At 36.1% G+C, this 22,345-nt stretch overlaps 1 protein-coding gene across 1 annotated transcript; it reads left to right on the top strand.

Moving 5' to 3' along the window:
- The first annotated feature begins 395 nt into the window (after window positions 1–395).
- On the top strand, window positions 396–1,172 carry LOC106351016 (dirigent protein 22-like). Its single transcript, XM_013790832.3, has one exon. The coding sequence runs from the start codon at window positions 522–524 to the stop codon at window positions 1,083–1,085; it is 564 nt and encodes a 187-aa protein (XP_013646286.1). The 5' UTR covers window positions 396–521; the 3' UTR covers window positions 1,086–1,172.
- Window positions 1,173–22,345: the final 21,173 nt, after the last annotated feature.

Below are 22,345 nucleotides of genomic sequence, written 5' to 3'. Positions count from 1 at the left end.
GGTAAGTAGATCAACTCAACTCGTTTAAATACTTTAATTTACACATAATTTTTACATAATCGTTATTTTCCCCTAAACTGAACTCAACTCGTTTATATTGTAAGCTTCGAATATTGTGCAATTTTTTTTGGAATTAGTTATTTTACTCTAAATCATACGACTCACTGACCTAAATGCTATAGCTGGCCTACTAAAATTATACTTTTTCCACCATTTTTCCTAATAATTACCAAGATTTTCGTAAATTAATGCATATATAGAACAATTCAAAACCAAAAGGTTAATACAGAGGATTAAAATTTCCAGTTTATCCCACAAAATAAATTAACTAAACTAATAACTTTCAATATAGAAAAGTAATACTTATCTTTTTCTTTGTTTTTTCCCATACTCGTTTGTTGCATTTACATACAAACTCGTTATATATAGACCATAACTTCATCTATATATACACCAATTATAACAAGAACTAAGAACAAAAAATTGAACACAGATTTCTACCAAAAAAACAGTATAACAAAATGTCAAAGCTCATTCTTATCCTCGCCGCACAAATCCTCCTCCTCACCATCTTTGCCTCCGCCGGAGACGGTGGAAACTTCGCAAGCACAATGAACCCGAACCGCCTCCACGAGAAGGAGAAACTCACTCATATCCGAGTCTATTGGCATGACATCCGAAGCGGTCAAAACCCTAGTTCCATTATGATCCAGCCGCCGGTTAGGAAGTACTCCTCAACCTACTTCGGATCAATCACAATGATAGACAACACACTAACATCTGATGTGCCGATTAACTCTACAGTCGTGGGTCGGGCCCAAGGTTTCTACGCAGGAGCGGCCCAACGTCAGCTAGGTTTCTTGATGGCGATGACTTTCGCTTTCAAGACGGGGGAGTATAATGGAAGTACGATCACGATTCTTGGTCGGAACACAGTGCTCTCTGAAGTTAGGGAAATGCCGGTGGTCGGAGGAAGTGGAATCTTCCGGTTCGCTAGAGGATATGTCGAGGCTAGGACTAAGTCGTTCGATCTAAAATTAGGAGATGCGAACGTTGAGTATAACTGTTTTGTCTTGCATTACTAAGATAATTAACCAAAATAAGAATGTGTCCTCTATGCACTTTTTATTTGATTTAAAATTATAATAAGAGTGACATTTTATGTTGAGTAATCTGTTGTCTGATGTTATTGTGCTAAGATGATCGTTTCTAGCATTGTTTCTGTCCTTTGATAAATATATTTTAATGGTTTGGACCGATACATAGTTTTTTCCTAAATGACAAAATCATCTGTACCTAAAATTTATCGATAAACATTATACAACGTTTTCAAAGTAGACCTTTATTGTATATTTTGAAAATAATCTGAATTTTACCAGATTAGTTGTTACTAGGTGTATTCCTACACCATGTGCAGTAAAAAAATTAAAATATTTTTTAACAGATAAATATAAATTACTCCATCCGTTTCATAATACTTGATGTTTTGCCTTATTGCACAAAGATTAAGAAAGTTAGATTTAAGTCAAAAAGCATTTTTAAAAATATAGTTTTTAAATCATTTAACCAATTATAAAAAAGACGATAAAATCTAATTGGTTGAACAGTTTCCAATAAAGTTAAAGTTAACCTTAAAACCTCAAAACTTCATGTAAATTGAAACAAAATACTTCTTCTAAAACATCATCTATATTGAAACGGAGGGAGTATATTTTAAAATAAAATTTTATTAATATTGTAAATTTATTTTTTCATATCAATATTTTAATATAAATTTAATTTAATTAAACATAAAAATTATATTTAAGAATATGCATGTATATATTTGAAATTATAATCTTAGATAGATTTTTCTATATATTTATTTTAATTTAATATATTAAATAAATTTGTAAAAGTTGCATAATTACCAAAAATTAAAATTAAACAATATTTATAAAATTTGTAGATATATTAGAAAATAATGAATTTATGATTAAATTTTTATAATTATCTAAAAAAATTGTATACATTTTTGAAAATTTTAGTAATAAAATTGTATAATTTAAAAATATATAATTAAATTATATTTCAAAATTTATAATGCCATATTTGAATATATTTATTTTGATGATGATTTATGAGTTATTCCCATATTCTAAAAAAAATTTCAAAAATATAAATTGACATTAAATGTAATATATGAGTTATTACCATATTTTAAAAAGTTTACCAAAAATATAAATTAACATTAAATGCAATTTTCCATGTCATATAAGTTATAAGACATGTCATCAATTTCAGTAACCATGTCATATTTGTTTTGTGAAATTGATTGTAAAAAAGACATGTGGCAAAATCACTTCGGAAATATAGTCTAGGGGATTTTACCGTATATCATGCAAGAGAGCATGCATTGCGCATGCATGTACTCATCACCGTATAAATCGATATCTCTTTTTTTTATCTCGTGGTCAAAAAGGTAAATACTCTGGTTTCAACATTTTTATTAAAAACTTAAAATAACCAATGACAACATAGTGTTTCTTTATACTCTTGCTAGTTTAGCAAGAGTATCAACTATATTTAGATAGTCTCTAGAGACAGAAAGGTGTAACTACAATTCCTTAATAACTCTGTGACGTCCTGTAACACGAAAGATGCCTCTGTGATACACAAGAGTATCAACTATATTTAGATAGTCTCTAGAGACAGAAAGGTATAACTACAATTCCTTAATATATCTATGACGTCTTGTAGCACGAAGACTTAAAATTGTCGACAATAAGTCCGATGCATCGTGTCACCAAACAAAAGAAATCTACCAGTTAACTATCAGTACTAGTACTACGGGTTGAAGTAGCCTCTCTCTCTCCTCTATCGCTCATCTCTCTCGACCTCTTCTTTTTCAAACGCGTGCGTCTCACCCTCCGGCGTATGGCCGGCGCGTCTGCGCGAGTGCCGGGGCCGGAGGGGTCTTTACATACCCTTCCTCTTTTTCCTCTTTGCTCTTGACCGTCTCCATCCTCCTTTGCCCGATATGCTAGCGTTTTTAGAATGGAGCTCGCGGAGGCCGGTGGGAACTTCAGTCGCGAGGAGCTGCTACTTGGTGGAGGTGGCTCCTTTCCGGACTTGTGGCGAGGGTTCAGTGAAGTGGAGCGGTTTAGAGTCGGTTTTGGGTTTATGGAGTGATTCGTATTTCCCCCTTTTGGATCTCTCCGGTCTTCGACGTGGTGGAGCGGCAGCGAAAGGTCTTGTTACGGCTCAGTTCGTCGGTGGTAATCTGCGGCGGATCTGTGTTTTGTGCTTGTTCGGTGATGGTGGTGGTTATTTAGGGTTTCTTCGGGTCGGAGGGATTCCAGTACCCATTCGCCGTTATTTGGAGCTGAAGGCGAGGTTGAAGGCGGATGTAATCGTGGTGAAAGTGTCCTGCTTGATTCCTTGTGCGTGTGTCTCTGGTTAAGCTTCGATGGGTCGTCTATGGCCACGAGAAGGTCTCTAGATGCACTGCTGCTCTTTCAGAGCTCCCGCTCACGGCGTCCTGTTAAGTTTCACTCCGACAGTTTGGCGACGGCTTCTCTTGAGGAGTTAAGTCTCTTGCTCTTCATCGTTGTAACAATCCGTTGGCTCAGGGGTTGTTTTGTTAGCGGTCAAGGAACTGGTCCTTTGGTTCTCAAAGGCCATGGATGCGTAGGCGGTGCTCGGGAGTTATTCACCGTCTCCGAGTCAGCATCTCGTCAAAGCTCACATCCCGGCGCCGTAGTGTTCTATGGTGGTGTAGTTGACTTTCTTGCAGGTTTTTGGGACTGCTTTCTAGTACGTGGCGGTGGAGACCACCCGTCTTTGTATAGGTTGATGGCAGAAGCGAGTGCTTACTCGATTTGGGAAGAGGTTCAGGCGTTGTGTGGCGCTTCATTCATTCCGGCTTTGGTGGCATTCGCAAGGCATTGGTATGTACTTGAACTCTCCCCTTCGGCCGTCTTGGGCTTAATTGACAGAGAAAGTTATGAGCTTTGTGGAGATCATCGGGAACTAGCTACTCCGGAAACGTCAAGGGAACTCCCGGCATCCGAGGAAACGAGGAGAACCTCACTTTCCCGAGAGTCACGTTGATGGTTGAGAACGGCTACCGATATCGAAGGATTTCGAAAAACAACCTAACGGAATGTGCCGGGTTTAGTGGGTGGGCGAAGCTAGGTTTGTAATAGTTAGATTTCGACATTTTGTTTAAAACAAGCTTGTAACCGTATCTGATTCCCGATTAAAATCGGGCAGATTTTATATATAAGTACTTAAAAAAAAAAAAAAAAGAAATCTACCAGTTGTGTCATGCCGCGTTGTTGGTAATAAGTAGGCCAACTCAACTCGTTTAAATACTTAAATAATTTTCATAACGTTGTACAATATTTAATACGTAATAAAAGATTCGAAATTCAAAGACGCAAAGAACAAAACAAGAAAAGAGAAGTCTCCTAAGAATAACAAAATGTAGAGCGTGAGAATAAAAATCAATAACAAAAATGGCCTACGGCGAAAATATCATGAGAAACCATCTCAATTTGCTCATGACTTATTCGTTTGTATTTTATATTTTAAGCTTTGAATATTATACAATATTTTCAAAATCAATATTTTACCATAAATCATACGACTCGATGACAAATTAATGCTAGAGTGCTATAGCTAGGCCAATTAAAATAATACTTTTTCCACCATTTTTTTCCTAACAATTATCAAAATTTTCGTAAATTAATGCATATAACACTTCACACAAAAATACAAGGAACTAAAATTCCAGTTTATCCCACAAAAATAAACAAAACTAATAATTTTCACTCTAAAAGACTTCTCAGCGAATGCCTTCTTTTCTAATATATATAGAGTACATATATAAAATCTCTATCTTTTTCCATACTTGTTTATTGCATCTATATATAGCTCGTTATCTATGTATGTTTTATAATGATGCGTGTGTAGGAAGATGTCGATGTACGTAGGCTAGTTACAAGATTGTTATAAAAGTACGTGGCTCAATATTAGTATGCATAGACGATGTATGCGGATTTTAGTGCATATGCTGATATGCATGTTTATGTAGATTTAGTGAGAGTGGATCATATGCATGTTTATGTGATTTATGCATAGAACATCTCTACAATGGGTTGATTGATGATATAAAGACTTGAAAGTATCAACAATAAGTCAATGAATGGTGTCACCAAACAAAAGAAATCTACCAGTTGTGTCCTACCGCGTTGTTGGTAAGTAGATCAACTCAATTCGTTTAAATACTTCAATTTGCAAATAATTTCTACATCAATCTTTATATATAGCACATAACTTCATCTATATATAACATCCATTGTTAACAAGAACTGAGAACAAAACATAAACACAGATCTCTACCAAAGAAAACAAGTTATCACAAACATGTCAATGCTCATTCTAATACTCGCCGTACAAATCCTCCTTCTCACAACCTTTGCCTCCGCCGGAGACCGTGGAGACTTCGCAAGAACAATGAACCCGAAGCGCCTCCACATGAAAGAGAAACTCACTCATCTCCGAGTATATTGGCACGACGTCATAAGCGGTCCAAACCCTAGTGCCATCGTGATCAAAAAGCATGTTGCGAAGAACTCCTTCGGATCAGTCACACTTGAGGGAAAAAATCGTCGGAATTTCGTCGGAATAACGTTATTCCGACGACATACCGACGAAACAAGTCTTCGGAAATAATTCCTCGGAATTTCTTCTTTCCTCGGAAATTCCTCGGAATTTTCCGACGGAATTCCGAGGAAACAAATTTCCGAGGAAATTCCGAGGATCACTAGTTTGTCGGAAATCTCCTCGGAATATACCGAGGGAGAACTTCGTCGGGATATTTCCTCGGAAGTTCATCGATCGATGCGTTTTTGGACATATATCTATCGATCGATCCGGTTATAAAAAACGTTCGGAATATACCGAGGGACACCTTCCTCGGAATATTCCGAGGAAAATGTCCCTCGGTATATTCCGAGGAACAGGTCCCTCGGTATATTCCGAGGAACATGTCCCTCGGTATATTCCGAGGAAAGGTGTCCCTCGGTATATTCCGAGGAAGATGTCCCTCGGTATATTCTGAACGTTTTTTTATAAACAGATCGATCGATGGATATATGTCCAAAAACGCATCGATCGATCGAGTAAAAAATATAATTAATTTCCTCGGAATGTAAAAAATATTAATTTTTTTTTTAAAATAAAATTTTTGAAATTTAAATTCGAAAATATAAAATTAAAATTAAAATTGAAATCATATTAATTAATATTCAAAGTTTCACAAATAAAAATAAAACATTCCGAGTTTTTGGAAAAAAAAAACTACGGGTCTGGCACGTACGGGAACACCTCGTTCGGGTACATCCTCTGCATCATCTCCATCATTTGCTGGTTCAGCCTCCTCTGTGCATCATAGCCCGCCTGTTGAGCCGCCATCTGGGTCTCCAACAAAGATATGCGATCATCCTTGTCCTTCAACTGAGCCGTAAGTACTTCTGGATCAACAAAGGGCGGTGGTGCAGAAGAAGGAGGAACCGACCGGGTGCGACGACCCAAACCGACCAAACGTCCCTTCTTCTTTGGAACCGACTGAATAGAAAATAGCCAAATTTACAAATTTAAACCAAGAAATAAATGAATTGAACTTTAAAAAAAAAAGAACTTACGGATTCAACGATTTCGTTGATTCGAAACCGGGACAAGTTGGTCGAAGCCGTCGAAGCGTCATCCTCGGTTTGAAGCTGAGACACTTTGTCTACCACCTGAGTTTGGACCAGGTCGACCACGTCCCTCACAAGACCGTCATCAATCTGGCCGGTCTTCTTGTTGGTATACGCCCTCCTCATTAGGGCGAGATCATCAACTGGCTCGCCATCATTTTCTTCCGCCTTGAAAAAAAACATAAATTAAAGAAACATTAGAAATTAGATGAAATGCACAATAAATTAAAATTCTGAAACTCAAATAATTGAAGAAAAAGCGGTTGAACTTACCATGCGATCTCCCAGAGTGGCAATAGATTGAGCACCCAAGTTATGCTTGTAGATGCCCGTCCCTTTACGGTCGCTCCTGCGGTTGGTGGAGTTGGTGGAAGAAGTTTCTTTCGTCTCTTCCTTATCCTAATGCGCACACAACTCCTTCCAGACCGTGTCGTTCATCGACTTTGGGACCTTTTAATAAAAAAAAAAGAAAATAGTGTAATAAATTAAAAAATAGTTTAATAAATTAAAAAATTGTTTAATAAATTAAATCGAACTTTATTGATTTCCCACTTCTTCTTCCACTCGTGGATCTGCTTCCCATAGTTGTCCATAACTTTATGGACGAAGTGGTGATAGATAAAGAGCGTCTCATCGGAATTCCAGTTGAACTCTTGCTGAAAAAAAACACAATTAGTAGAAATTTTATATTAAAGATTAAAAATATAAGTAAAAAATTAGAATACTTACCGCAAACTGAAGAAACCACAGAACCTGCTTGTCGGTAGGGAAGTGAGTGAAAGTCGGATGTCCCCTGTCGAGGGCCGAGTACATCATACGGTTGATCCATGCGCTGATCCCGTTCCCGGATCGGTTGAACCTAATAAAAAAAACAAACGGTTAATAATGAATCCAAATTTAAAGAAAAAAATGTTTAATTACCATGTTTGACCCCGTCCATGTGGATACGGAGTGAGATACGGAAGATGGTCACGACTGGGCTGTTGAACCAACTCCGCAACACTCATCACTCCCGGAGGACCCGGAGGAGCAGGAGCGGATGCAGCAGCGGGAGCGAGAGGAGCAGGAGCGGGTGCAGCAGAGGGAGATGTATGGTTGGAGCTGTGGGGCGAAGGGGAATCCTGAAAATGGCTGGAATCCCGAGACTGGCTCCCCGTACCACCACGACCACGACGCTGTCGAGGCCGGGTCTGATCATCATGAGACCTGTAAATTAAAAACATATATTTAATAAATACAGAAATATATAAATTAATTTTTTTTTAAAAAAATCCCAAATAATTTAATCACAAAAAAGATTTATAGATATTAAAAATATTTAATAAATATATAAAAATAGTTCTAATAAACAAAAAATAGTTTTAATAAATAAAAAATAGTTTAATAATTACAAAAAATAGTTTAAAAAAAAATATATATATATATATATATATATATATTAAAATATTTTTAAATCCCAAATAATAGTTTTTAATCACAAAAAAGTTTTATAGATATTAAAAAATGTTTTGTAAAATCCAAAAAATCGAATTTATATACAAAAAAGATTTTGTAACATCCAAAAAATCGAATTTATATAGAAAAATCGTTTTGTAAAATACAAAAATCGATTTTATAAATACAAAAAAAAAAAAAAATTATAAAAAATTCTAAATCAATTCAACAAAACAAACTATTCAACCAAATCACAATTCTAAACCTATTATACAACCAAATCACAATCCTAACCAATCACCCTAACAAAAATCTATCAAAACTGCACAAAAACCTAACAAATAGAACCAAAGAGAGTGGGATAGGGTCCTTACATGATTTCTGTAAGAGAAGGGGGAGATCGCCGGAGATATCGTCGGATTTGAGGGGGAAATCGCCGGAGAGAAGAGAGGAGTCGGCAGAGGAAGAAGAGAGAAATGGGAAAGAAGAAGTGGCTCGTGGTTATAAAACCTAGGGTCCGACGGATAATATCCGTCGGAATTCCGTCGGAATTCTAATTTCAATTTTCGCGAAATATTTCCCCGGTAAAATGAAAATATTCTGAGGAAATTCCGACGGATAGTAAAATATCCGTCGGAATTTCCTCGGAATATTCCGAAGAAATACCGAGGAACTAGTGTTTGGGGTTTCAAAACATCAATTTTTTTTGCCGTATTTCATTTCTTATACAATTGTAATGCATACCATTGAGGATTCTTTGTATAGATGAGCATAAACCATGAAATAACAAATTTCAAAACTAATTGAAAGTATTCTCTTTACCGTTCATTAAAAGGTATAAGTGTTTCTCTTATGTTGTGGGATTTCGTTCATACAATCGGAAAAGTGTTAATTATACGGTAAGGAACAAATTTTTGACTTCATAATGAACGTAAGACACTTAATAAGGGTTATATAGGTGTTATTCAAACCGCAAAACGTTGTTTTCGGTTTAAAAACCTATTTCCTCGGAATTTCCTCGGATTATTCCGAGGGAATTCCGAGGAAACCCTTTTCTTCCTCGGAATTCCGTCGGAATATTCCGAGGAAATTCCGAGGAACTAGTGTTTGGGGTTTCAATACGTCAATTTTTTTTATAAACGGATCGATCGATGTATATATGTCCGAAAACGCATCGATCGATCACTAAGATGGACCAAAGTGTAACAATGTGATCGATCGATTAGATTATCCCACCGATCGATCGAGAATATCAAGTGTTCCTCAGAATTTCCTCGGAAAATCTCGTAAGTTATTTTATAAACGGATCGATCGATGGATATATGTCCGAAAACGCATCGATCGATCACTAAGATGGACCAAAGCGTAACAATGTGATCGATCGATTAGATTATCCCACCGATCGATCGAGAATATCAAGTGTTCCTCGGAATTTCCTCGGAAAATCTCGTAAGTTTTTTTATAAACGGATCGATCGATGGATATATGTCCGAAAACGCATCGATCGATCACTAAGATGGACCAAAGCGTAACAATGTGATCGATCGATTAGATTATCCAATCGATCGATCAAGAATATCAAGTGTTCCTCGGAATTTCCTCGGAAAATTCCGAGGCTTTTCCGAGGAAAGAGGAAGTGTTCCTCGGTATTTCTTAAAAAAAAAAAAAATCAATGGTAGTCTGTTTTCGAGTCATCATCACCAGATGAATCTGAATCTGGATCTTGGTGAAACTCTCCAATCACTGGTTCATCCTCTACGTGAACGACGGCTTCCTCTCCGAAGTCGGTTAAATCGACTACAAGGCCAACTCCAGCTAAATCTTCTGCTGCACTTAAGTTGCCAGATGTGCTTGGTTGTAGTGGGTCTTCCAGCTCAGAACTTCCCTGAACTAGGCCTCTCGGGTTGAGTCTTGTAACAGTAACCCATGGATCATCTCTGTTCCTTACCCGGGGGTACTTGATATAACAAACCTGTAACATTTAGAAAATTATAAATTAATACACATGATGATGAATCATTCTGAATAATTAACATTTAATTACCTGATCGGCCTGAGAAGCAAGAATGAAAGGGTCATAATATTGCAGCTTTCGCCTCGAATTTACTGATGTAACACCAAATGCATCTGTTCTCACACCTCGATCTGGAGTGTTGTCGTGCCAATCACAATAGAAAACAGTACAGCGCAATCCAACCATGGCCAAATACTTGATTTCCAAAATCTCATGTATGTGTCCGTAGTATACATCATCTCCTGATGTAGAACAAACACCAGCATCATAAGTCGTACTCGAACGTCTCCTCTTCTGAGTTGTGAATGCATATCCTCGAGTACAAAATCTCGGATATGACTTCACAACAAAGTTTGGTCCAACGACCATCTCACGTATCCAATCGTCAAATGTTTCACCTCTGGCCAAACCAACAGACACCTATTAATAGCACATATATATATGTAATATCAATAATGTGAATTAGTATAAATATGTGATAAAATATATTTTAATTTGTTTAAAGCACTCACATAAGTAAACATCCATCCAGTAAATTCTCTCTGCTTCATTTCTTCTAGTTCGTCCTCTGTGGCGTATCTATACTCGAACCGCTTTTCTGCCATGAAAATCCTGTATATGATGACAATAATGTAATTAATTAAGATTTAAATTTCAAATTGTTAAAATAAAAATTTTTAAGCTAATTTATTTACCTCTCATATTGAAGAACGTCTTCGCAGTTGGTGAGCAAATATGTTTGCAAATGACTGCGCTCCTACTCAGTAAGTCGACGGTCCTTTGGTTTTCCGCTAAGTCGTCCAACGTCTGTGAAAATGTCTGGAACCGTAACATGATATGTTGCCCGTTCGCCTCTATCATCATGCCGAGCAGGTCTTCTGTTTTTGGTCTGAACTTCTGCTGGAAAGTAGTACTCGGCAAAGTTTGAAGTTTCTTCATTGATCATCTGTGCGACTATAGAACCTTCCACCCTACTTAAATTTTTCACCATCTTCTTCAAATGGAACATATACCGCTCATACAGATACATCCATTTATACTGCACATGACCACCAAGTTCCAATTCTCTTGCCAAGTGAATAACAAGATGCTCCATAACATCAAAAAATGAGGGAGGAAATATCTTCTCAAGGTTGCACTGAATCACGGCTATATTAGTCTTCAAATTTTCAATACCTTCAAGAGTCACTGATCTCGTACATAAATCGCGGAAGAAACCACTTAGCCCTGCAATTGCTTCATGAACATTTCGTGCTAATAGTTCCTTGAAGGCGGGACAGAAGGAGGCGCTGCATCATTACATGGCAATCGTGGCTTTTCAAGCCAGTAAACTTTCCTTCCTTTCTGTCGATACAGTTACGCAAATTTGATGCATAACCGTCTGGAAATTCCACATCGTTTGAAATCCAATCAAAGAACGCATCTTTTCCCTCTGCATCAAGTCGGTATATGGGAAAAGGAGCCCTACCATTCTCATCAACATGAAGTTCTGAACGAGCACATATATCGACTAAATCCAGTCTTGACTTCAAATTATCCTTTGTTTTACCTTGAACATTAAGGATCGTGTTCATGAGATTGTCAAAAAAGTTCTTCTCAATATGCATGACATCTAAATTATGCCTTAGCAGATGATCCTCCCAGTATGGCAGATCCCAGAAAATACTTTTTTTGTGCCAGTTATGTAGTTCTCCAACAGCATCTACCGGAAAACGCTCATGTCCACCGACGTCTGGCGTCCTTTCTGCACCAAAATCTCTTAGTTGTATCTTCAAATCTTTCCCACAAATTTCCGGAGGTGGACTGTCAAACACCCTCTTGTTCTTCGTAAACAAATTCCTACTCCTACGATATGGATGATCAGGTGGTAGGAATCTCCTGTGACAGTCAAACCAACACGTTTTCCTTCCGTGTTTTAGTTGGAAAGCATCAGTGTTATCTTGACAATATGGACATGATAGCCTTCCATGCGTTGTCCATCCAGACAACATACCATATGCTGGAAAATCACTTATTGTCCACATTAGTACTGCCCGCATTTGAAAGTTTTCTTTACACGAAACATCGTATGTTTCAGCACCTTGAGCCCATAGTTGTTGCAACTCATATATTAGTGGCTGAAGAAACACATCAAGTGATCTCTTAGGATGCTCTGGTCCGGGAACGAGAATCGAGAGAAACAAAAACTCTCGTCGCAAGCACAAGTTTGGGGGTAGGTTGTATGGTGTAAGAATGACGGGCCATAGAGAATATTGTCTTCCACTCTTGCCAAACGGACTGAAACCATCAGTACATAATCCAAGGTAGACATTTCTTCTCTCATACGCAAAGTCGGGATACTTTGATTGGAAATGCTTCCACGCTTTTGCATCTGAAGGATGTCTGATCTCACCATCTGTTGAGTGCTCCGCATGCCATCTCATTGGTTGCGCTGTGCGTTCAGACATATACAACCTCTGCAACCTTTCCGTCAAAGGTAAATACCACATCCTTTTATATGGCACTGGAACTCTTCCACTCGTATCTTTATAACGAGGCTTTCCACAAAATTTGCATGTAACACGCTGTTCATCCGCCCTCCAATAAATCATGCAGTTGTCGCTGCATACATCTATTACCTGATACGATAAACCAAGACCAGCTACGAGTTTCTGAACCTCGTAGTATGAACCAGGAGCTACATTATCCTCGGGTAGAATACCTTTTACAAAATCAGCAATCGCATCCACACAGTCTTCAGCCAAATTATAATCTGTTTTAATGCCCATCAATCTTGTAGCAGATGATAAAGCTGAATGACCATCTCTGCAACCTTCGTACAATGGTTGCTTTCCAGCATCCAACATATCATAAAATCTCCTAGCTTGTGCATTGGGTAAATCTTCCCCTCTAAAATGATCATTTACCATCTGCTCAGTACCTACACCATAATCTACATCCGTTCTAATTGGTTCTTCTAATCTAACCGCTGGCTGAGGTTCGCTAGTACTACCATGTTCATAATCAGTTTCCCCATGATGATACCAAATTTTGTAACTTCGTGTAAACCCACTCAAATATAGATGAGTCAAAACATCTCACTCTTTAATAACCTTTCTATTTTTACAACTAGAGCAAGGACATCTTAACATACCCGTTTTTGCTTCCGGTTGTCGGTGAACTAACCCCATGAATTCAGTTATACCTCGTTGGTATTCTTCCGTAAGCAATCTCGTGTTCGGATCCAAATGAGGTCGATCGATCCAAGAACGAAAATAATTTGAAGAAGATATATTTTTTGTGAATCAAATTCGTGTGTAAATAGAGTAAGAGGGAGGATGAAGATATGGAGTGAATGAAGAGGAAGAGGAGTATTTGTATTTATAGATTAAATCCTGCCGACAGACCGAGGAAATTCCGACGGAATTCCGACGCCAACGGCTAGTTCGTCGGAATTTCCTCGGAATTTTGTAAAATCCCCCAATGGCTCTCCAACGGCTATAATATTTCCTCGGAATTCATCGGTTTTTTTCCGATGAACACATATTTCCTCGGAAATTCCATCGTACTTCCGAGGATTTCATTTTCCGTCGGAATGTCCGTCAGAATATCGATGTTTTCTTGTAGTGACAATGATAGACAACGCACTAACATCTGATGTGCCGATTAACTCTACTTTGGTAGGCCAGGCCCAAGGTTTCTACGCAGGAGCGTCCCAACATGAGACAAGTTTCTTGATGGCGATGAATTTCGCTTTTAAGATAGGGAAGTATAATGGAAGTACGATCACGATTCTTGGTCGGAACACAATTTTTTCTGAGGTTAGGAAAATGCCGGTGGTCGGAGGACGTGGAATCTTCCGGTTGGCTAGAGGTTATGTCGAGCTTAGGACTAAGTGGTTCGATCAACAATCAGGAGATGCCACCGTTGAGTATACACTACAAGAAAACATGCCTATAACGAGGAAAAATTACAAGGAAATGTATTCCTCGTAAATTTACGAGAAAATTATTACGATTTTACGACAAAACTGAATTTCGTCGTAAAGTCATAGTAAAGTTACAAGGAAAATGTTTCGTGGTAATTTACATGTAAATTTACGTCAATTTTACGAGGAAAGAGAAAATTCGTTGTAAAGTCCTTGTAACTTTACAAGGCTTTTACGACGAAACATGTTACCATTAATTTTTGTGAAAACGTGTTTTAAGCATGCTTTACCAAACTGATACCCTCGGTTTAGAGATTTTGGAATAACTTGATTAGCTGCTATTAAAGTTACACCTCGTGAACGAATAGTTGCTAGAGAAAAATCACCTTTGCAAGAAGAAGTGGGTATCACTGAAGTGGAAGTATCTGAACAACAAACTGATGACATCCTTCTAATTGACGTGGATAACCATCAATATGAAGATCTTTTCGACGATATGACGGATGAAGAGGGTGAAGAAGAGTTCGATGCAAGCGATGATGATCATTGTACTGATATTGATGAAAACTCGAATGATTCAGAATGATGTAATATATGTTTTAAATATTTTTTTTAAAAAATATAAATCAGTTTAAGACTTAATGCAAGTGTATATTGTTTGGTTATAATAATTATTTGTTGGCTTTTAAGGATTTAATTGGAGTTTAGGGTTTAAGAGAAAATAGGATATGGGAGAATGGGGGGAATGGGGTAAAAGGGATATGATGTTATAGGTAAGAGACTTTGGAGTTTAGGGATTTGATTTTCAGGGATTCAGATATAGTCGTAGTAAATTCGTCGTAATGGAAACCACGGGCCTGGTATATTCCTTGTAATACACGTGTCCTTGTAAATTCGTTGTAATCATTTCCTTGTAAATTCATTGTAAAGATTTCCTTGTAAATTCGTTGTAATGCTTCCTTGCAAATTCGTTGTAACTCTAAGAACACGGGCCTGGTAGATTCGTCGTAAACAGGTGTCCTTGTAAATTCGTTGTAATGTTTTCTTTGTAAATTCGTTGTAATGCTTTCCTTGTGAATTCGTTGTAACTTTACAAGGATTTTTTTGACGAAACATGTTACCATTATTTTTGGTGAAAACGTGTTTAAGCTGTTTTACCAAACTGATTTTGTTGTAAGCATTCTCAAGCCAAGAAAGTTAACTTCATTTCATACCCTCGGTTTAGAGATTACGGAATAATTTGATTATTTGCTATCAAGTGGTTGTTTGATTATAGTACTTATAACTTGCGTTTTAAGGATTCAATTGGAGTTTAGGGTTTAAGAAAAAATAGGATTAAGGGGATGATGTGGTAAAAAGGTATGGTGTAAATAGATAAGTGATTTTGGGGTTTAGGGATTTGATTTTCGGGGTTTCAGATATTGTCCTAGTAAATTCGTCGTAATAGAAAACACACGGGCCTGGTAGATTCCTCGTAATACATGTGTCCTTGTAAATTCGTTGTAATGCTTTCTTTGTAATTTCATTATAAAGTTTTCCTTGTAAAGTCGTCGTAAAGTTTTCCTTGTAAGTTCGTCGTAAATATTCCTTGTAAATTCGTTGTAATTCTAAAAACGAGGACCTGGTAGATTCTTCGTAACACTAAAAACGCGGACCTGGTAGATTCCTCGTAAAATTACGACAACTTTACGAGGAATGTTGTTTTCTTATATAAACTCGAAACATGAATGAGGAATGCCTCCTTCATTCCTCTCAAACCACATCTCTCCTTCTCTCAAAGGTATATTGTTTTTAATATTAATTTAGGTTTAGGTGGTTAGTTTAGGTGGTTAGTTTAGGCAATTAGTTTAGATGATTAGTTTAGGTAATTAGATTAGGTGGTTAGTTTAGATGGTAATTTTAGGTAACAAAACTATATTCAAATATTAGGTTAAGGTATTTAAACGACTGATTAGATATTTTTAAAAAAATAAATATATTTTATTTTCTTATAATTTTATGTAATTAATTATATTAATATGTTTCTTTTTTCAAGGTGGCTCATAAAAAGATGGAACTGACTGTATGATAAGCTTCATCAATGAAGCCACAATTTATTTTCTTATAATTTTATATAATTAATTATATTAATATGTTTCTTTTTCAAGGTGGCTCCTAAAAAAATGGAACTGACTGTATGAACAAGCTTCATCCATGAAGCCACAAGGACGACTTCATCCTACTCTTCGAGACGGAACCCATAGATGAAGTACGAGACTCTCCAGGAAGAAACACCTCCAACAACTACTTCGACGGCGTCCTCCCTTAGCTTTTTATTTTTTAATTTTTTGTTTTCTATTATTAATTTGAATATTATTTTATGACATTTATATATTTTTTTTTAAAAAAATTTAATTTTCAATATTTTATTTTATAGTTTATATATTTTGATTTTGAATATATCATAATATTATAATAATATGACAATGAGATGTAAATTTCTTATAATGTTTACAAGAAGTTTACAAGGAAGTACTTGTAAAATCCTCGTAATCTTTACGAGAAATTTACTAGGAAATACTTGTAAATTCCTCGTAAATATATCAAGGACTTTACATTAAAAGACTTGTAAATTCGTCGTAAATTGTACAAGTACTTAAAGACGACTTTACAAGGAAACTATACGAGTCTTTTACGATGAAGCGTAACTACGAAACTACGACGAAATACTCTCTTTCGCTTTTACAACGAATTTATTTCGTCGTAAATGTTACGGAAGTTACGACGAATCTTGCATTACGACGGGTGTTTTACAATGAAACGCTATTCCTTGTTAATTTGTTGTAACCCTTCTATTACAACGAATTAACAAAGAATATAACCCTTGTAATAAATTTGTTTTCTTGTAGTGATAACTGTTTTGTCTTGCATTACTAAGACCATGTGCATCGCAGAGTTTTTAGAGGGATTTTCAGATGTGGACCCTGCAAAAAAAGAAAGACCGGTAAGAAAAACTATGCGGTAAGGATCGATTTTTTGGGGTTTTTGTGATTTTCGATTGATTATAATAATTAATAAGACTGTGTCCGCTATGTACTTATTTTGATTTAAAATTATAATAAGTGATATTTTGTGTTTACTAATCTGTTGACTGATGTTATTGTGCTGAGATGACCGTTTCTAGCATTGTTTTTGTCCCTTGATAAACATATATTGTAATAATTTGGACCGAAATTTGATCTTGAAGTAAGTAGTATTAGACTATGAACATTGGTCTTAAAAATTTAACACCCTAATTTTCATTTTTTACACTCCACATCATCATCTCTCTCTTCTACCAAGCAATTCAACATCCATTCATTTTTTATACTCTACAATAGTTTTGTTTAATAAAATTCAACACCATATCTTATTTTTTTAATTGTTAAGAGTTTTTAATTAGTTTAATTAAAAAAATATAAAAAAAAAAAAATTAATTACATTTTTATAGATAACAAAAATAAAAACTATGAATATCGTTAAATAGATTTTTTAAATTATATAATTAAGGATATATTCAAGAGTTTAAAGATAGGGTGATAGAAAATTATAATAGAAATTGAAGTTTTTTTTATATCTAAATCAAATGAACCAAGTCTCTATTTATAGAGTAGAAAAAATTATGAATTTTGATATATAATTTTTTTAAAATAAATTTATTTAGTTGTAAATAATTGCTGTTGAATTATTGAGATAAGAAAAAAAATTACATAATCTACAAAATCCAATAAGAGACGGACACATGTTAAAAATGGATCTCACTTGGTGTTTATTCAACAGTTGAATTCTTTCAACCAGTTGAATCCTTTCAACCAGTTGAATCCTTTCAACCAGTTGAATCCAAATAAGCATTCAACAGCCTCACTATTTTACCTATTGTTTTTTCAACTGTTGAAAAAAATCATTCAACAGTTCCAATGTACGTAGCCTCATGCAGCGTTTTAAAACTAGACCTTAGAGCATGATTAATGGTATGCGATCCTTAAAAAAAAAATAGTGAACCAATTGCGAGTTGCCACGTGTCGATGACATCCGTAAACAGTGAAAAACTCTCCCAAATTCGATCCTTATCTGGCGACTTTCGGAACCGTTTTGAAGATTTATGTGGGGCCCATACCTTAATTTTGTGCAAAAACTACTTTAAGAAACAGCGATATTCATGGCCTTAATTTTAGTTATTATTTTATCGCATATCATGCAAAAGGGCATACATTAACATCACTCTGCTCAAAGGCACCTTTGAGCACATGCATGTACTCATCACATTAATAAAGTACTTTTGATATATCTTTTTATCTCGTGGTCATAAAAAGGTAAAAACACTCTGCTCAAAGATAACACCACCCATAACAAAGTGAAACAGTCAAGAGAGAAAAACACCTTTTTACCGGTGAGGATCTTTTTCTGAAAATCAAAGTATTAAGTATGAAGATCGAAGAACAAAGTATGATTAGAGAAACTTAAATTCCCGTATAAGTTTGACAAAAAAAATTCCCGTATAAGTTTTTCTTTATTTTATTATAATTTATGAGGTTATTTACCTCACTGTCTTGTTCGTTTGCGTATTTCGTTCGTCTAGAGGTTATTTGTTAATATATTGATTTTGTGGATTCATGCTACTTTTGTTCTGGATTAAAAAACTGTAGCTTTATTTTTGGTTAATAGACCTGCTTAAAGCCATTTTAAATATTATTTACTGAGTAAAAGTTGCTTATAATAATTTTTTTTTAATTAAAAAACGACATTCGTTTATTTATTCATGGTTCGTTAGGTAGCGGCTATGAAAGTCTCACTCTCAGTTACATTTACGCATTGTCTCGCCAACTCGTCTGCAACGGCATTAACATCACGATTTTCCAATTAAAAGAGGTTTATCCAATTAAAAGATGCAAAATGGTTAAGGCCACTCCAGCTTTGATAGTATGTCAGATTGAGTTTATTATGGACTTACAACTTTAAACAAATTGATAATAAGTGTATTAGTCCTAACCTTTTATATATTGGCGTTGATCCCTTTAAATTTACTACTGGATAGAGTATCCCTAATAAAAAGTAAAAATATGAAGCAAGGAGAATAATATCTGAGACCACTTCATAAATTTCCACCAGTATCTTCCCTTCATTGATGGCATTAATCAACTGTGTTGAATCTGATCCAAAGCAAACTTCTCTCAGACCCAACTCGTTGCAATTGGTGATAGCTTCCCTCAGCGCCAGTCCCTTCCACAGTTCCACTACGAAGGGAGATTGGACGATAGTATGGAAGGCGGAGAAGGTAAAGCTTGCTTATAAAACTAAGATGATTGAAAATATAGTCTTTAACATAATTGAGGGATCTGCAGGTTCAAATGTTTTTATAAGGATCTAGATAACGTAACCATCGGGCAACGTACATTATGAGTCAGACTAATCCTAAAAGTGGACTGGCTAGCCAAGGCAGGTAAACTGCCAAACAAACAACTGGACTAAAGCTTATTTCTCGGTTTAAGTACATAGCAAGGTTGTTTCCGATGGAATTAAAGTCAGGATGCAGTTTTTATGCCTTGTTCTAATTAAACCAACTAACACTAGAACACTGACAGACGGTTTGGTTCAGATTAAGATGCCATCGATGTTTTCTTCACTGGCCATCAATGTCGAATAGAGATTACTGTTTTGTAACAGATAATTTTCCTAAATGGAGCACACATATTAATATTTATATTATTATGATTATTAGATAAATACTCTAAGATAGCACTAATTTTTTTTATAACAAAATAGCTTCCAAAAATTAAAATAACAAAATAAATTTCATTAAATAGGTAAAAATACTTATTATAGGGTGTATTCGACTGAGAATTTGAGGTGATTTGTATTAAAATGACAAATCCCCTAGATATTATTTGCGAACTGATTTGTACATGAGTCATCGAAACAATCATTCTCGCTAAAAAAAAGATGACATGACACTTAAAAAATATGACATGGCTTATGATTAAATATGACATGGACAATTATATTTAATGTTGATATATATTTTTAGAAACTTTATAGGATATGGTAATAACTCATACATTACATTTAATATCAATTTATATTTTTGGTAAACTTTTTAAAATATGGTAATAACTCATATACCATCACCAAAATAAATATCTTCAAATATGAAATTATAAATTTTGAAATACTATTTAATTTTATTTTCATAACTATACAATTTGTATTACTAAAATTTTCAATGTGAGATAACAAACTAAGTCTCATATTGGAGAATTAGACAAAGAGTATCTAATATATAAAGAGATGTCCAACTCTAATTAGTACGAAGCCTTTTGGGAAGGAAACCAAAAGTAAATCCATGCGGGTTTGCCTAAGGCCCAAAATGGACAATATTGTACTAATCAAACAATATAGAGTTGGACAGGGATTTAATAAATCCCAACAATTGGTATCAAAGTCAAGTTGACGAAAATCTGTAAGATGATCAAAATACCCTTCGAGTAGGAATCACCACAAGAAAACACTCCGAATTCCGACGGAGCTTCCGACGGACACCTAGGTCGTCGGAAATTTGCGACGGAATACTGACAAATTTCCGACCAAATCCAAAAAAATGAAGTCGTCGGAATTCCGTCGGCCATTTCCGACGGAATTCCGACGACATACGGTTCGTCGGAATTTTCCGACGACTTTTCGACGACATTCCGATAAAAAATGTAACCGTTGTAGTCGTCGGAAGTTCGTCGGTATATTCCGACGGAATTCCGACGACATTCCGATTAACAGCAAAGTCGTCGGAATTCCATCGGTATTTTCCGACGGAATTCCGACGAACCATGTGACCGTTGCCGACAAATACATATGACCGTTGTATAGCCGTTTGGGATTGGACAATTCCGACGGAATTCCGACGGACTTCTTTATATCCGTCGGAATTTCGTCGGAAAGTCGTCGGAGGTCCGTAAGCAATTTCCTATAAATACAACCCCTCCTCATTCAACTCATTCACACTTCATTCTCTCTTCATTCTCTTTAGTCATAACAATTCCGTGAAAATCATGTCTTCAGAAGTTTATTATCGTTCGTGGATGGATAAACCTCATTTGGATCCGAACACCAATTTGCTTACGGAAGAATACGTTCAAGGGATTGGAGAATTCATGAGGCTTGTTCAACAGCAACCGGATGCAAAAAGTGGTATGTTAAGATGTCCCTGCTCTTCTTGCAATAATAATAAGGTTATAAAAGAATTTGATGTTTGGACTCATTTGTATATGAAAGGGTTTTCACGTAATTATAAAGTTTGGTACCTTCATGGGGAAACTGGTTATGAATATGGTAGTACTAGCGAACCTCAGCCTGTTAGTGAACCTCAGCCTGATATTAGGTTAGAAGAATCTAGAACGGATATAGATTATGGTGTAGGTACTGAGCAGATGGTACATGATCATTATAGAGGGGAAGAACCAAACCCCGAGTCTAGGAGATTTTTTGACATGTTGGATGCAGGAAAACAACCTTTGTATCAAAATTGTAGAGATGGTCATTCAGTCTTATCATCTGCAACTAGATTAATGGGTATTAAGACAGACTATAATTTGGCTGAAGAATGTATGGATGCGATTACTGATTTTGTCAAAGGTATTCTACCTGAGGATAACCTTGCACCGGGTTCATACTACGAGGTTCAGAAACTTGTTGCAGGTCTTCAACTACCGTATGAAGTGATAGATGTATGTATTGACAACTGCATGATCTACTGGAGAGCGGATGAGACACGGAATGTATGCAAATTTTGTGGGAAACCTCGTTATCAGGAGACGAGGGGAAGAGTTCCGATCCCATTCAAAAGAATGTGGTATTTGCCTTTGACGGAAAGATTGAAGAGGTTGTATCAGTGTGAGCGCACAGCAAAAGCAATGAGATGGCATGCAGAGCATTCCACAAATGGTGAGATTAGACATCCTTCAGATGCAAAGGCTTGGAAACATTTCCAGTCAACATATCCAGAATTTGCGGAAGAGAGAAGAAATGTTTATCTTGGATTATCTACTGATGGTTTCAGCCCATTTGGAAAGCATGGAAGGCAGTATTCTCTATGGCCAGTTATTGTGACACCGTACAACTTACGGCCGAGCTTGTGCATGCGACGAGAGTTTTTGTTTCTCTCAATTCTCGTCCCCGGGCCAGATCATCCTAAAAGATCACTAGATGTGTTTCTTCAACCACTAATATATGAGTTGCAAC

This window comes from Brassica napus, chromosome C1 (assembly GCF_020379485.1).
Source record: "Brassica napus cultivar Da-Ae chromosome C1, Da-Ae, whole genome shotgun sequence".
Taxonomy (NCBI): Eukaryota; Viridiplantae; Streptophyta; class Magnoliopsida; order Brassicales; family Brassicaceae; genus Brassica; species Brassica napus.
Note: the sequence above shows the minus strand (reverse complement) of the source record. Positions and strands in the feature narration are given on the sequence as shown.